Consider the following 17396-nt stretch of genomic DNA (forward strand, 5'->3'; position numbering starts at 1 on the left):
AAGAGTTCTTTTGAGAGGTCTTGCTTAACGTTAAATTACTCAAGTTGTGGTGTTTCAAAATAAATTAATATGGATTTATAAAAAAATTGCTAATTAATGTTATTAGCTAATGTTATTACTTTTTTTTCTTTTTAAAACCTACATTCATTCAGTCATTTTCAGTATGTTCTAGTGGCAGACCAAGAAACTAGAGAACTGAGGGGAAACCCATAAGAAAACATGTACCCTCTGTTAATTACAAAAAATATCTTCAAAAATGAATAGTCTTAGATCATAGCCAATTTAAAGCTCACAAAAAAAACCGCTGATGTGATCGGTGTAGAATCTGAGTTTGATACCCATTGTTCTGCATAGATCTCGCATTACAATCAGGGGATTTCCTGAACATCTTCTGTTCAGCAGCACCGAGCTGATAAAGTCAAACCCAGCCTCCCCTGCTGAGACGGACGCCCAGTGAAGCGTCTTATGTACAGCCTAATTGCTGTGCGCCGGAGTCCAGGGTTAGGACTGGGAGCTGTAAATCTATCAGCATTATGGGGGCAATGATCTCGCCAGATGTAGAGTGCAGATTTTCATCCCTTTGTAATTAAGCAGTTCAGCCTGGGGTGTCATATGGTTTTTATTGAGGCCCCCTTTGAAAAAAATAATTTCGCACCTTGTTTTCTCATCAGGCACTTTTATTCCTTTTTTATATATATATATATATATATATATATATATATATATATATATATATATATATATATATATATATATATATATATATATATATATATATAAAATGCTTAAAATCCTGAACTGTTTATTAGAGAACCAAACTTTTTGGAAGTGAAGAAGTGCAGGTTGAACAAACATTTCTCTTCATCTCTTTGCCGTTTTTATGGCTCCACATACTATCCTTACATTTTCACTTCTCTCACCGTCCACCTGTGTTTGACTTTATGCTTCTCAAGGTGACGAGAGAGTGAATGAAAGAGCCGTAGCGAGTTTGAGGGACAAGCAGAGCTGTTTTTCAAGGGCAAACATTTACCGTGACTTTATAGCTCACACATTCTCTGGCTGCGGCTCCCCCATACAGAAGTGTGAAGAAGGAAAAAACACACACTCTAACACATGGTGTCATAGGCTCGCTGGTGCTCTGATCCCCCCATGCAGCCCCTCCCTGCTGATGTGGTGAACTCTGAGGTCAACCTCTTGGAGGTGCCTTTTTTTTTTTTTATTGGTCACAGCTGCTGAAATAAGTCGGAATGCATTTTCTTTTTTTGAGCTGTTTTTTAAGCGGTTTCACACATTTGTGTTTTATGAAACATTTTTTTTTTTATGTTGATTTATGAATTTGGCACTCTGGCTAAAAAGATGCGACCAGGAGACAGTGGAGGAAGTCTTAAGCATTTTGGAAACGGCAACATTCCTCCACTTTCTCTTCAGCACCATCTTCACATTTGGCCAACAGCAGGTCTTAAATTTGATTTCAGCAGCTTTGAAATCTTTATACGATCAGGGTAATCTGTGTCATTTTTCAGGAATGTCCTTAATTTATTCTTGTTAGGTTGGCGGTTTTTCTTCTAATTTGAACCAGAAGGCTTGTCTGGGCTACTGTACCAATGAGGTCGCGTTTTTTTTGCCATTTGAGTATATTGCCAACCCCTCAATCTGCTATGCAAATGATTATTCAAATTATTGTAGTATTAAATTAAACTCTGAAAGAGGGGAAGGGAGGACCTTATTAATGAGTTATATGAAGCAGGCTTTATTAAATTTTTGTTGATGTTGCAATAGGAAGTGCTGTCTGTTGCTCTCTCTCTCTCTCTCTCTCTCTCTCTCTCTCTTTTTCTCTCTCTTTCTCACACACTCTCACACAAGTCTATTCATTCAGCACCATCAGGTCCCACTGGTTCCAGTTCTCTATCCACACAGCACATGCAGAACCAGGCTTTTCTTCTGTCCTATTTCTGAATGACTCTCCAGTGTCTTGGCCCTTGCTTCCACAGAACAGTATCGCTGATGAGTTATGAGGCCAGCTTTGGTCTTTTTAGCATCTCAGACTGCAGAAGAATATTTCCCCTATCGATTTCAGCAGGGATATTTTTCCCCCACTCAATGATATAAAGACTGGTGCATTCTTTCTGCAAATATAAAATTCAAGCCTATACTTAAGTTTATAATAACTAATAAAAGGAAAGGCTTATAATCGTATAACAACCGAGTGTTTTTAAAGCACCTTTAATGTGAAAAGTGTGAGTTCTCTTGTATCAGTTGACTGAAAGATTAAAATTGTACTAATGGTGTTTTTATTAAGTTTAGTACAGAGTGTGACAAGCATGACACAATCTGTTTAAATTCCACCTGATCAGCCTTTTGACTTCCCAGTTATCTCATAAAGTTGTGGTTTCTAATGAAAACTATTGCTCTCGGTTCTTGGAAGTGTGTCAAGTGCTTTCGAAGCTCGAAAATCCTCCTTGGCCTACTTGCGGCAGAGAATTCCCAATATTCAACTTACCTTTTAAATCATTAAACACGATGAAGCCATCTCCACAAAGTCAGGGCTTTATGTACGAAAGTCAAATGCCATCTGCCATCTCCTATCAGAGGCAACAGCCATCAGAGTGGGGTTACGAAGGCAGAACAGGAAAAGCCATTAACTGCCAATCACCGCATCGATCGACAAGCCAGAGCACCACTACCATCACCCCCCCCCCCTCCTCCTTTACTCCCTTATGCATGTTAACTTCCTTATATACTCCTTTATTAGGATTTGCCTGATGATGTCAGCGAGAGACAGTATAAGCCTGAGATTAGTCGTAGTTCTTGATTGAACTGGGATTTTTAATATAGATGGTCATCATCAAGGCGTTCTGATTTTTTTTTTGTCTTAAATCCTTCCACTTTTAATGTAGAGCTTTAGGAGAAAAAGTCATTCTCTTCAAAACATTTAAAAACCGTTAATAAAACATGTACTGTTTGCATACCACTTAAGGTTATTACATTTACTTACACTTACAGTTATTACATGCCACCACTCCTTTTCTCGTTCTAAGTTTTTTGGGTCTCCACATCAGATAAAAAGAGAAAACTAATAGAGTCTGTGAAGGACGAATAAGAAAGATGGCGATTGATTTTGGTTTTTTTTTTTCACTCTTCGCCTGATTTTTGGCTGCATCGTTAGGAGTGAGGGGTCATTAAAAGAATATATACCGACTTCCTGGCTTAATAGAGATGCTGTATATCAGAACAAGATCAGGAGCGGAGGTCAGGGCTGGGGGGAGCAATTAAAGGCAGTGGATCAGCCTGAGGCCAGCCGTCCCATTGTGTAGGCTTCAGACGGGAATAGCTAGGTGGGCAAAGTGGTAGCAGAAGGCCATGCATATTGAACGCTAGCTTCTTATTAATTTATTGAACATGAGTCCGGTACTTATGACAGTACACAAAAATGGAATGCGCCTAGAGATATAGCAGGTTGTGTAATTTGCTGTGGTTAACACACCTGTTAGGTGGTTGGGTTTTTTTTTTTTGGTTTCGATCGTATTCATTATTCTGAAATGAGGTATACATTGAGGCCCACTCCCTATGATCACATAAAAATGGCAATAATATGAATGTGGCCTGGGGTCTCCTGCTCCCCAGTTTTGATGCCATGGTGGCCTCAGTGACTGGGTGGGGTGGGGTGGGGGGGTGGAAGGGGGTGGGGTGGGGGGGGGGGGGTGGAAGGGGGTGGGGTGGGGGTTTGGGGGGGTAGGTGGAGTAGTGGAGAGAGCTATAGAGGGAGAGAGGGAGTGAAAAAAGATGGACAAAGATACAATCCAGACCAGGCATTCATCCCTCCCCCAATATCCCTTGTCCAACTCGTAAATATTTGTGTGGCTGATTTATAAACAGCCCAGACCTAAGCCGAGATCAAAGTGAACTATATCGGTTATAGAAGATCTTCTCGCCGCATTTCCCTACATGTTGTGCTTATGCCTATTAAAGACCAGGCCATATATTACAAGCCATATTGGCAGAGTGCTTCAGCTTTGGCGGTGAGGCTCTTAGGCCACAGAGGAACAACTCTGATAGCTTAAACACTGAGCACTTATGTACAGTTATGTAACTGCTTTCGGACTCTTTGAGGTGACTGGCAGAATGCAGATGGCAGCAAGTCTTGTGATGTTATGAATGGCTGTGATATGCAGGATCAGGAGCCAGCAAGTCGCAGCCAGGAAGATATTGGACAGCTGCACAAACCACAGGCTAGGGACTGGGGTCTCAGGAAATAAACACATATTGTTCCTTTTTTTCATCATACCAATGCATTGTACTTTCTGCATTAGGAAATAAAGTACATGTCAGCTGTCTCCATTTCAGTCCAAGTACAAGAGAGCAAGCTGGTTTATGCAGGGGATCCACAGATATTGCTGATCCATGTCAAAAACCCAACACTATAGGGAAGAAAAAGAGTCGTTCCCTAGAAAAAGCCCCTTGATTTTTTTTCCCAACAAAAGGTAAAATAAACGAGGGTCCATCGCCAGTGGCCAATGTGGAATTTCAAGAGCTGGTACTAAACAGCTTTTCCTAATTCGGTTAACTTCTCAACCCATATATACCTAATGGATTACCTTGTCTAATTAGTTTATAGCCCTGCATTGTCAGGGCTTGTGTTCATTAGCAACATGTTGCACGCAGTACAAGCATAGTGGTGATTGTGTGTGGAGTAATGGAGAGGAATGTGTGGAGTTACTGTCTCAAAGCTTTTGGGCTTTAGGTTTAATCCTGAAGTCTTTTTACACTTTTGGAATTTCTGCTCTATTGTCCAGTTTCCTCCTCCCAGTTCAAAATCCCCCTAAATTGCCCCAGGTTGGGAATGAACCTAGCACACCTAGGATAGGCTCCAGATCCACCAAAGATGAATGAACCAATAATATAGTGAAAAATTAGTTATTTGACAGAAGAGCTCTACTGAAGTATCATTGGAAGCAAAACATACTCCTTCCAAGCACTCTTGAATCTAAGCGACTTACTTGCCTCTGGCCATTAGCATCAAGGTGAGAGGATTTCTGTCTGGTTAGGTCAGCTGGTGAGCGCTCGGCAGGTAGAGGAGAGCAGAGCAGTTTGCTATGCAGCTGCTTCAAAGCCAAGCGCCACCAGCTCCACCCTCCCCATCAGAAATCTGACGTAGAGCAAGGCAGCCACAGCTTTGGTCTGGTAAGGGGTTACTGAATTATTACTGATGCTTTCGGGGTAACTGTCCGACCACAGGTCTGGAGAGTATTAATCATTTATTTGATTGTCTGCATGTGCTGATTAATCAATTTGAGGGAGATCTGCAGGATTAACTACCCTATTATTCCCGTGTAAGAACAGATAAGAGATAAGGCTTTAAAATATCATGTTCCATTTATCATTTATTTTTAGTCCCCTGCTGATGACGGTGAAATAAAAACTGTGAAAGCTAAAGGGAATGGGTCAAGGCAGAAGTGGGAAAGAGGAGTGTAGAATTTAATAGGAAATAGCTTTGGCTTTAGAGCTTTAAACCAGAATGAGGCAGAATTTAAGAGTACTTCAGAGAAGGCACAGCATTGGCAGGGAGATCCTGATCAGGGTTTTGATATGCTAAAAAGATAGGTAATAAGCAGAGACTGAACAAGTCGGGACAACAGAAAGTGGGGGGTAGGGACTCAACCGAAAGAGCGTTAGAGGTTAATCAGTAGATTCTTCTATTTAATTCCTTACCAGGTGAGTGAGTTTTTACCTGCTTGCGGCTCTACATGATGGTTCTCGGTAGTTCCTGGGTGCCACACCCTTGCCAGTCTACTCTATAAATTTCTATCCGCTGTCTGGTTAATGTGTTATGTCATGTGGTAATTCCTTTGATTCTGACATACCTCCGTTTGTAAATACATCCAGTTCTCAAAGAGCTGTGGTTACTTTTACAAGCACGGTGCCCCCGGCACTTGGAGAATGCAGGGGCAAGAAAGAGAATAAGAGAGCGAGAGACAGAGAGGGCAAGAGGAAAAACAGCAGAGAGGAAAGCAAGAGCTGGTTGCACAGCCTGACATACTCATCCTGTGGTTTCTGTGCCAAACCTTTAAACTCCCACAGAACTCTGAGCCGAATAAGGAGCGCTAGAAGCACACACTGGCCCAATTATTTCCTTTTTTCAGCACATTCTACTTATTCTTACACTTTTCTCTCTGTGAATTTCCTAGGCTTGTCAAATTGCATTCCGATCAGTGCAGTGCATTTGGTTTAGAATTCTAAGAAAAAAGGTTTTGAATTTTAATGTGTTCAAATATTATTTGGCCCTTTATACTGGAATAGGGAATAAAACACTTTTTATAATCCACAAAATGGTGATGTGATTTTGTTATATAACTCATATACCACAGAAAAATTCGTTTTTAAAGTGTTTAAAGTTGTGGATTGTTTGTCTTATAATTGCTTACAACATGTACCCGGTCTCACCAGCATCACTTCTTTCCACTCTTTTGGGAAAAAAACACAGCTTGACTGGTTAAACACCTCTGTTTTCAAGAATATCCAGCGGATTAAAACCTGTCGTTTTAAAGGGTTGACAATAGAGATTCTACATTTTGTAGCTGATGGAGGGTACATTCAGACACTAGCTAGAGAAGATGGGGAAAAGATTGCATACATCAAAGTAAATAATTTTTTGCATTGTTAGTATAAAAAGATAAAATATCACAAATTTAGTACTGTTTTTAATTATTTTTGATTCAGATAAACAGTCCTGCTGATTTTTAGTGGGTTTCAGGCAGTCTGGGATTTTCAACTTTTTAAACAGGAATATTCTTTCATTTATGCCATGCTAAGGATTTACACTTATACTATATATATAAGTGTAAATCCTTAGCATGGCAGCTTATGTAATGAGCATACTCTCTCTCTCTCTCTCTCTCTCTCTCTCTCTTCTCTCTCTCTCTCTCTCTCTCTCTCTATATATATATATATATATATATATATATATATATATATATATATATATATAATGAGTATGAGCATGAGTATGCTCATTACATAAGCTGTAACACAATGCCTGTGTAAACCTTACATTGTACCTTGTAGCCAAGAAACAGAAAAAGAGCAGAAAAAAATTTCATCATGAAAGATTTTAATACCTACTCAGACGTAAAATTCTGTCTTTATTTAGCATGATACGTGGCTAAGTATGAACACTGGTGAAAGGTGTTGATTCCAGTTTGGATTTTTTTTTTTTATCAATATATCTTTACATTCTATTAAATTAGTATCACAGGTCATCCTGTAAAAAAGTCCAGTGCATTAAATGTCCTTAAATGTGCCCCAGCACCACGACCTCAGCGATGACACGGCGACTAATGGTGTGAGCCGGTTATTTTAGGAAGCTCTTGTGCTCGGCTAGCAGAGTTCGTTCTTTTAAAGGGTCCTGGAAAGCTTTTTTTTTTGTGAGCACCATGACTAAAATAATGGATCTGCCTCCAATTAGCCTGTGCCGTGTTTGATTTTTGTGATGACGACCATATCTCAGCTGTAATTATGCCGCACTTGGAATGATGAGGGTTTAGGTTATTGATTGGTCATCGATCCTGCTGATCAATGAGCACTTTGTTTCTTTTTTTCTAGAAAGCAATGTACTTTTTTTTTTTTTTTTCCGTCTAATGAGCAGGCGGTGCTGAAAGACTCTATGGTGTGTTCACGGACTCCGTGCGGGATGGGAGACGAGGGAGAGTAGAGCACGACTTGGAGTCAGATGGGTAAGCTCTGCCCAGCGAGATGCACTTTTCAACACAAGTGCACAAGCTCCACTGGGCATAAGATAGAGACCTGAGCTCAAAAAAAAAAAGAACCCATTTCAAATTCAAGTCTTGCTGAAGGGCAAAGCAGGAGAGCCTTTAGGGCAAGTTTTTTCTGCTTTGGAATACAGAATACACTCTTTCTTCCAAAATATAAACCTCGACTCCTCTTATTTTAGACTAACGCTTCTTTTTGTATAATATTTCTCATGTAAGGAATCAAACATGAAGTTTGTGCTTGTAAAAGTCGTCACTTGCAATTTTTCAGTATTTAAAGATTTCCACGAATCTAACGTATTCGTGGAATGTACTACAAAATGTTGCAGAATGTCCATTCAATTTGCCATAAACATTTCTCTCAGCAGCTTTTCTTTTTGTCTCTTTTCACATTAATAAGGTGTAAGAACGCTGCTTATGAAGTCACCTCAAAGCTGCAAAGTGGAAAACCGTTCGCGAACGCTTCTATAAACATCTCAGAACAGTAAACTTGACCATGTAAACACACTTTCTTATAAAAGAGATTTTAATATAGAAATGTTCATGTATTAGAACGAGCGCAATAATATACACCTGTAATTTGGATTACAGTTATGGTGTTTTGAAAAATGAATCAAAGCCTTCAACACCTGACCAATCAGAGCCATAGATTCAGCTGCACTGAGCTATAATCAGGGTGTTGCGTCAATTATGTTATGGCTTTATATTAGTGTCTCTGCTGTATTATTTTTAGAAGTGGAAACTGTCTCTCTCTCTTTCTCTCTTACTCTAAAAAAAAATAAAAAAAAAATAAAAAAGGCCTCGACATGTTTAACATGCGAACATGCAAATTTGCTCGTTTTCTCCTGGCAGCATGTCCGCCCCCACCTCAGCGCCACCTCACTAATCTACATGTTAACAAGCAGTGCACTCCAGGACCCTGTTGCCCTTCTGTTGGCACAGCGAAACTAATAAAAAGGTGGGCTGGTTTAAGCCCAGCTTAAATATTTACGATGGCACAGAATCGTGCTTCGGGTTTCTCGTTAGGAAGACAGGAGGAGAGAGAGGGGGGCCGGGCCTGGCAACTCGAAAGCTTCCTTTTCGGATACAGGATGCATTTCAAGTTTAGTTCAGGCTTTGTGAATTTTATATATAAAAAAAAAAAAAAAAAGAACAAGGAGAAACAGAATTCTCAGAACATCCCTAGATCACCCGCCTCATTGCCTAGCCTGAAGCAGCAACCAATTATGTGTTAATGAAATATTTACGCATCCAAACAAGGGAACGCCAGAGGTGAAAGATATATAATACACAGCCAACATAGCCAATATTGAGAGGCCCCTTCTTCCTTTTCTTAAGCGAGATCCTGATTGAGAATTTAGAAGAAAGTGGCTAAAACTAAACAAATGTGGGGTTGTTTTACCAGACACAAACTCTTCACCTGAGATTTCTCAGCCCCGATCCTTTTGTTTTGCTGACTCGGCTTGCAGGTTTGTGTTCTCCGGAGCAGATGTCATGGGTTTGGTCACAAACCCAGCTCCCATGAGGAGCACAGAGTGAGAGAGGGATGTTTGTTGTCAGAGACTAATGACATTTTTGGTAATGTTGCCTTGCTGAATTTAATTTTCCCTGGCTGTATTAATCATCATCAAAGTGCAGTTTGTCTTGAAGCCCCCCCACTCCTGGCAACCGCATATTCTACTGTCCCTCTTGTCCCTCTTTCCCTGTGGCATTCCCAACCCCATTTTTATGCTCCCACAATGCCAAGCTGCAGCTGTCACACTGCCAACTGATTAATTATAAGAAATATCTGACATTAATTAATTTGTTAGAATTAAACATCAGCTTGTTGCACTTTTTTTTTTTTTTTGGTTGATCATACCAGATTAAAATGAGAGAACACGTATGGGAATATTATGCATGTTTCGCTTTGCTAAAGTTTTGGGAAAACTCTCATGACCTGAACTTGGCCTATAAGTCCTACGTCAAATCTCAGTGAGAGTTTTACTTCTTTAGTGATAAGTTGCTCGTTACAGCCATAACATAACATGTTTAATCGAAATATCACCTAAAGTGACGAGTTCGCTGTGTTCTCCTTAAAACCACCAAGACATTTGTCGGCAGCAGCCCTGCTCCAGTGATGGGACTGCTTTAGAAAGGCGTCTCCTTAATGCCCAACATTTACTCAGACAAATATAAAATGCTATTAAACACTCTGTCGTTATCCAACCGACTCTCGATTGATCGTGTCTGTCTCCTGTCTGCCTGCCTGAGGTGTACACTGCATTCCTTTGCTGTTCCATTAATTACCCCCAGCATCTCAATCCGAAATGGAAGGGCTGCAATCTAAGGCAAGTTGAGAGAGGAGAAGCAGAGGATAAAGCAGGTCCTAAACTGCCCTATTAAACTTCCAGATGGTACGGGATGGCTACAGATGTCTGCGGACGGTTGGAACAGCTGCGTCCACAGCGTCTGATGCCTCGGCACAGCTGTCGCCTCCTGCAGGCAGAGTTATTGAACTACGGGGCTTCAGCGCTGCAGGGCTACATTCATAAAACCACCATGAGGCTAAGCTGTTAATTAGCGGCTCAGAGCGACGTCTAGCGATTTGTTGTGTTTTTTCCCCCTCTTTTCTAGACTTGACATCATTTCCTGCATGCTTTTAAAGCAACCTGGTGTATGCTTTGAGGTTCCGCTCATTAAAGAAGAGATGGCTGTGATTAGCGCCTCGCATTATTCAGATGCGTCTAATGCATTGAACAAGGGGTGAGGGCAGATTTACAGGGTGCAACGCAGTTAGACCTCACAGCCCGACACATTGATCAGCTGATCTAGAGTTACTGTTGCAGCACATTGAGGCATTATTGAAAGAGGGATTACCTGGCCCTTGTTTTGCCCTGGTGTATGTGAGAAGGTATTATTTAACTTCTTGTCACTACACCCTCCCCATCGCTGCAAAACCTGTTACTCATGACACCCAGAGAAATGCACACAAACGACCTGGTACATAATGAACACGGGCCAAATGACTGCTGCCATTGATTGCTTCTCTCTGCAATTATGTTCCTATTGTTTACTTTCTAGCAGCCTATTTATTCCAAAGGAATTCAATAATTATTGTTTTATTTAGTGCTAAAGTGAGGTAGAGTGGTACTGGCTGCTGCAAGGAAGGAGGAGAGACTATCTTCACGGCCTTCCTGTATCTTTTTTCATTTTCTTTCTCACCTCGTGCACAAGCGATTATAGATAGTCATCTGTCCCCACCTCAATCCTATGCTCTAATCTATGAAAAAGACCTTTGATGGAACTGTGAAAATCATGTAGACTTTTTACTCACAGGCAAACAAGGCCTGCTGTAACCTGGGCAGGGGAAATTAAGGGCTTATGCAAGAGAAGGGAAGCGAAGGGTAGGAAAAGGAAGGGAAGGAAAGGGAGGTGGAAAAGCAATAGGTATGTAGCTTGGGGGTGGGTACACGCCGTTCCCCTCAGCCACAGCACCACGGTTTCTGCTCCTGCTGGAGAGGAAGAGTAACAAAACCCCCCGCAAAAAAAGCTATGACTCTCCGTCTCATCCATTCTTACACTATACGTACACTGAGATCTGACAATGCAAAGCTGTATTATTTAAATTGATGCCTATTATAGAATCTTTTTGTCTTGAAGCAATGACTTCACAGGCCAATTTTTCAGTCATGACATCACCAGGCCTTAATTAAAGGTTCTCTGCTCAAAGTTATCCATCAAAATTGAAATATGTCCCACCAATGATGATCTTTAGATACCATTATGGCCACGGGAACTGTGATGTTACAGGATATATGGCCTTGGTTTCTACTAATTGTTTGCAGGTTGTTGGCAATTGGATTTGATTCATTGGTTGTTTCTCTGGACTCTTCATCAATTAGCCTCGTACCAGACTGAATAAATATATAGGGTGGGATGGAATTGGGATGGACAGTACAGTTTGTTTGTGTGTGTGTGTGTGTGTGTGTGTGTGTGTGTGTGTTATTGTGGAAAGTACCCAGCGTCACCACTTAGTGCAGAGAATCATTGGGCTAATTACAAAGCAATACACATCCCAGACACTCTCTGTCTCCAGCTCAGTGGGAATTGGGCAGCTCTGGGAGAAATTGATAGCTATTTAGCCATTTTGGCCACTAGATAGTCATCTGTTTTCATGCATTAATTTTATATTAACAGAACCGCTAGTGGAAATTGGCATAGGATCCAAAAGCACGCACACATAAAGCGATCGGTGTTCCCATCACACACGTGGTCAGTACTTGCTTGCGTGTTGCTGGAGGGATTTCTTCACTTGGACATTTCCGCAGTAAGTGCACAATGCCTCCAACACCGCACTCGACGCGCTCTCCAGAAGCCGAAACGCTGCTCGATGTGAAAGGTGAAATTTCTTACAGCCCATTAAAGTGGATGCTAATGTAGATGGGAGTACAGCAGCAGGTAGGTGTGGAAACTGATGCCTGCAGATAATGCACGTGGAGCCAGGGTTGAGTTGCAGTAAATTGGATGAGGTGGCGCCCACGGCTTACCTACACGAATACGGGAGCCTGATTCATCCCCCGGTAGTGTGTGAGTATGTGTGTCTGTGTGTGTGTGTGTGTGTGTGTGTGTGTGTGTGTGTGTGTGTGTGTGTGTGTGTGTGTTAGTGCTGTTAGAGGTGTAAAGCTTTGCACTGTGTGTGTTATTTATTTATTTATTTATTTATTTATTTTAAGCAGAACAATTACAGTTAAGGTATCACAACATATATATTTTTTTATTACTATTATAATAAAAAATCTAAGAAAAGAATCAAAGCACTCAGTACCTGCTTTTGTAATGAAGAGTGCAGTGTAAATGCATAAATGCAGTAGCTATCAAATATAGAAATATGTAGAAAATGTGCTATAATTATATAAGAAATAAAGAGCCATTAGGAGGAAATAATACTATAAAATGGCTTTAATTCTTTTCAGCTGATACAATATCAAATAAAAACTAGCAACGCAATAAACGCTAGCTTGTTAATACTGATAAAGATGTTTTTTTTCCACAGTGAAATAACACTTGCATTGTGGGAAACAGTATGAAATTCTTCTTTTGGTTGGGGATTAATATTAAGACAGCACCTAGCATTGTCATTTCAACAGATGCTAATATCGCTAACACAAAAAAGCTAAAAAAAAAAAAATAATAATAATAACAATAATTTGCAAAACATAGCTTGAATTGCCCTTCATCATGGCTGACTTAATGATTAAACTCTTGCAAGTGCAAGCTCCACTGACTGGCTTTTTGGGCTTTTGAGGCACAAGCACCTGAGGGAGATCAGAATCCTCAGCAGCACCCTGTTCACCAGCACCACCACCTTCTTCACCACCTCCACCCCCTGATCTCTGCTCTCTGAACATGACTTTTTCATTAAGTTGCTGAATTCCTGCACTCCAGTTGGAGGTGATTTATCAGTGCCGAGTTTCATTTCAGGATCATAGGAAACAGACACACACACACACACACACACACACACACACACACACACACACACACACACACACACACACACACACATCAAGCCCATCTCTCTCATGCATTATTGTGTTTCACTTCAAGGCTTAGGAATATGTGTGTGTGTGTGTGTGTGTGTGTGTGTGTGTGTGTGTGTGTGTGTGTGTGTGTGTGTGTGTGTGTGTGTGTTGGTGTGTTTAGGGCAGGATGGAAGATTACAAGGAGATAACATCTCCAGAGGTCACTGATGTGGATAGCTTTAGATGAAATGCCGTGTGAAGTTTGTGGTTGTGTGTGTGTGTGTGTGGTTTTGTGTGTGTGTGTGTGTGTGTGTGTGTGTGTGTGTGTGTGTGTGTGTGTGTGTGTTTGAGGGAAAGTAGAGAGCTCCTCACTCTAGGGATGTGTATAATGAGCACTATTAAGGCATCTGATGTCTTATGGGAACTCTATGGTGAATCTACCGTACTGATCTCTATTATAATGGAGGTAATGATGAGACATTTGCCTCTTCTTCTTCTTCTTCTTCTTCTTCTTCTTCTTCACAATTTCCTGTCCTGTCAGTCTCTTTGTGTTTATATCTATGAGACCCTTTTGGCTAAAATCTCCTGAATTTTCTGCAGATCAGAAACCAGTGGTGTTGGTGGTTTGGCGCAGGCAGGGGGCTGGGGATTGGGGTGATATATGGGTTGTTTCTGGGCCAGGCCAGCTCAGGTTCACCCGCTTTGTAAATCCTGCCCTTTTGTGGGAGCAATAAAACTCATAGCCTTTTTTTCAGCACCCGCGAATCTAGCTTTGAAGTGCTGTTTCTGTGTCATCTGTTTTGCTTTCGGGTTTTTTATTTGCATTTATTTGTTCTTGCCTTGTGTGCGGATGAGAACCAGTGATCCTCATTTATCAGTCTTATTATCATTTATCAGTGTTATTATTATGAAGTTGTGTATAAAAGATTTTGTAGGCCAAACTGAGCTAAAAATATCCACCAGTTTCAGGCAAAATGTTGCTGATTTTCTGCGTAAGCACATGTTGATAAAAGCGAATCAGCCATAAATCACAGAGCGTGGTCACAGCACTGCTGATGTAAATTTAGCAACGCCCACAAAACTCTATATGTTAATAAATACAATAATAGTCAAAATAAAATATAATAATATAATATAATAATAATAAAAAAGGCGATGGTCACAAAGACAAAAAAACGACAACCGAACAGTGAAAGTGCACTTTCTAAGCATGGTGTGTGCTAAATCTTTCAGATAAATCATGGCAGCACATTAGCTACTATAGACACTCACCAACTTTGTCTTTTTACAGGGTGCCATTACTTTTGTCTTAATAAAAAAGCTTTATTTTTTTTTCAGTTGATCAAATAAACTCTTAGCATTAATTTGTTCCACAAAACCGAACATTGTGTTAGTACACACAATTAGGGAAAGATAAGAAATTTAAGTCAGTGAAAGAAAAAAAAAAAAAAAACTCAAACATCTAGCACCTACTCAATGACATCATTCTTCCACTTCAAACATGAAGGAAGGAGAGGCAGAAAGAGAGAGAGAGGAAGAGAGCACACGATTGTGAGAGTGAGGGAGAGAGTGTAAGAGAGTAAGAGTAAGAGAGAGAGAGAAAGCAAAGCCTTTTACAATCACCTAATAACTCCATTACATGAAGCTGTGGGGCACACAGAAAAAAGCAAAAGCCCATTCCTGGAAGCTGTGGCCTTAATGTACAGCTTAGGTGTACAATTGAGACATACGATACCTGGGCCAATGGAATACAATTGCCCAGAAAAACCCTTATGGCGATATTAGGATATTACCAGAAAATTAAATATTACCGCAGGATGAGCGAGCACATTTTAGGGAACATAATATTTTAATATTTTTTCCCTGCTCTCTCTGCCGTCAACACCTCATGTGTCATTAATTGGGTTACAAAATCTAATGTTCCTTCTCTGGGATTTTGGGTGGGGAAAAAAAAATTGCATTCATTTCTACACTGCAGGGCGAGCTCAGCCTCGTCTTAATGAATTAATTTGTTTGGCTCGACCTTTGTTAGGTTTGGGGGATTAAGAGCTTCTCCTTCTGAGAGAATAGCACTAAAAAATACTGCACGTCGCAATTCTTTTGCATCCTCGTGACTCACCAATCGAACAAATACAAATATAATATCTTCTCATTTGCCTCATTTGTCCTATCAGTACCCAAAAGCCTTAACCCATAAGCCACTGCTTCCCAAATCTTAGATCTTAAATAGATCCAGAAAAGTAATGCGGATCATTGATCTGGCTCTCGTTGCCTGTTTCTGTTTACCCAGGCTCGGACAGACCCTCCAAATCCAACTCACAGTTTTAAAAAAGATGAGATGGAAAGCACATTGCACATAAGGAGAATTTATTTTTAATAATACAGCCGGCAGATCTTGATGAAACATTAATGACGGACAACGAGAGATTTTTTTTGGGGGGAGTATATTATTGGACTCGATTCCCCTGCCGTGGAGGAATGTTTTTTTATTTTTTTTTTCGCTCAAGTCTATGAACATGAAATCTGGCTAGAGAGATGATGACCATGAAGATTAAGGGAAGAGAAAGAATTACTTGAGATTGACATTGATTGTAGCCACAGAAACCCGTCAATAAGCTTTGGCGTTTGAAACAGACTTAGCGAGGGGTAATAGTATGCATGAGCCGGGCCCTTTTTTTAGGCTACATGTCGGGATGTTGATGAGGTAGTAGAAGAGCTGTGGTCAGACACATGTAGCTGTAAAGCCATGCTATCCGCTCTCAGCCTTGTCTCATTGATTGAGGCTAGTGTGCTTGATGATTGGGTGCGGGAGCAGCAGATGGAAGTGTTGTGTCACTGTAGGGAGTGTGATGTGGTCTGGCTTGTTGTGGCTTTGTGGATTGCCGGTCATCTCTTATTCTCTTATACACACATGTACACACATACACACACACACACACACACACACACACACACACACCCCTCCTCCTTTCCAACCATTTTCCCTATCAAGGAATGTTCTAGATGCTTTTGGAGTGTGGTTTTGTATCTCTCTCTGTAAGTGAGATCAATATTTAGCATCCCATGCGTGAAACAGGCAGATGTTTGGAGGTTTCCTTTTCAGAGACGAGAGTCTTCTCCTGAGTGAAGGAGATCAATGCTTCCTTTTTTCTCGCAATGTCATCACGCTCATCCTCACGGGTAGTGGTGGGGGCCAAACTGCTCCTCTTTATCGAATCCCCAGCGTATGATGACACAGACAGGGTGTCCCCACTGCTCTGGTTATCTTATTAGTTTGCGAGTCTAGAGGAGACAACGCTGAAGGTCCTTGTGTTAAACAAGGCACCTGGTTTGTTGTCGATTTGTTCATCTTAAGGCACACGGGAGTGAAAGTAAGAACACAGCGCTAATCTTTCTTTCTCTCTCACCTTAATCTTTCTTCACAGCACCTGCAGCAGCATGAGAGTGCGGTGGAGGGCGAGGCCTGCTACTACCACTGCGTCTTGTGTAACTATTCCACCAAGGCCAAGCTCAACCTTATCCAGCACGTGCGCTCCATGAAGCACCAGCGCAGCGAAAGCCTGCGCAAGCTGCAGCGTCTGCAGAAAGGACTGCCGGAGGAGGAGGAGGACCTGAGCGCCATCTTCACCATACGCAAGTGCCCCTCTGCCGATATCGGTAGGAACATGTTCACTTATTCCCAGATACCTCGCAGGTTGCACAATATCCTCACGTCCTATTAAAGATATTATTGGCGCGACATTTAAAGGATTTAAACGTCAAGTTTGGGTTTATGACAATACCATCGCACAGCATGCAAAATCTAACATTAATGTCTATCATACACAGAATAAATAATAAACACAGAATTTTTATATCTGTAATTGTAGATATGGGAGGGACTATACATGGGAGGCTGCTGAAAGATTTTGGTCACGTTAAAAAAGATCAGATCAGAACAAACGACAATCGAATGCTTGCAGTGTGGCGGCAGTGTTTAGACTCTTCTTCCTGCTCAACAGGTACTTTGGTCGCTTTTTGTTTTCCCCCTGATATTCAGCATTGTCATTTGTTGTTGACATCAACGTGATAAGAAAAAAGTGTTTAAAATCACTGATGTCCTGAAGAGCGGAAGTGTGCGGAGTAT

General features: G+C 41.0%; 1 protein-coding gene across 5 annotated transcripts in view; it reads left to right on the forward strand.

Annotated features, from left to right (window-relative positions):
* Nucleotides 1–17396, forward strand: part of zfhx3b (zinc finger homeobox 3b) — a 153191-nt gene that overhangs the window by 69479 nt on the left and 66316 nt on the right. For 4 of the 5 annotated variants that reach the window (XM_083558344.1, XM_083558347.1, XM_083558346.1 and 1 more), the window contains exon 4: nt 16696–16927. In XM_083558344.1, coding sequence (XP_083414470.1) covers nt 16696–16927 — 232 coding nt within the window. Of the gene's footprint in view, nt 1–16695; nt 16928–17139; nt 17272–17396 lie in introns of all 5 variants that reach the window. The other variant, XM_083558343.1, reaches the window with a different exon arrangement.

The sequence above is a fragment of the Silurus aristotelis genome (genome assembly GCF_946808225.1).
Source record: "Silurus aristotelis genome assembly, chromosome: 13".
Lineage (NCBI taxonomy): Eukaryota > Metazoa > Chordata > Actinopteri > Siluriformes > Siluridae > Silurus > Silurus aristotelis.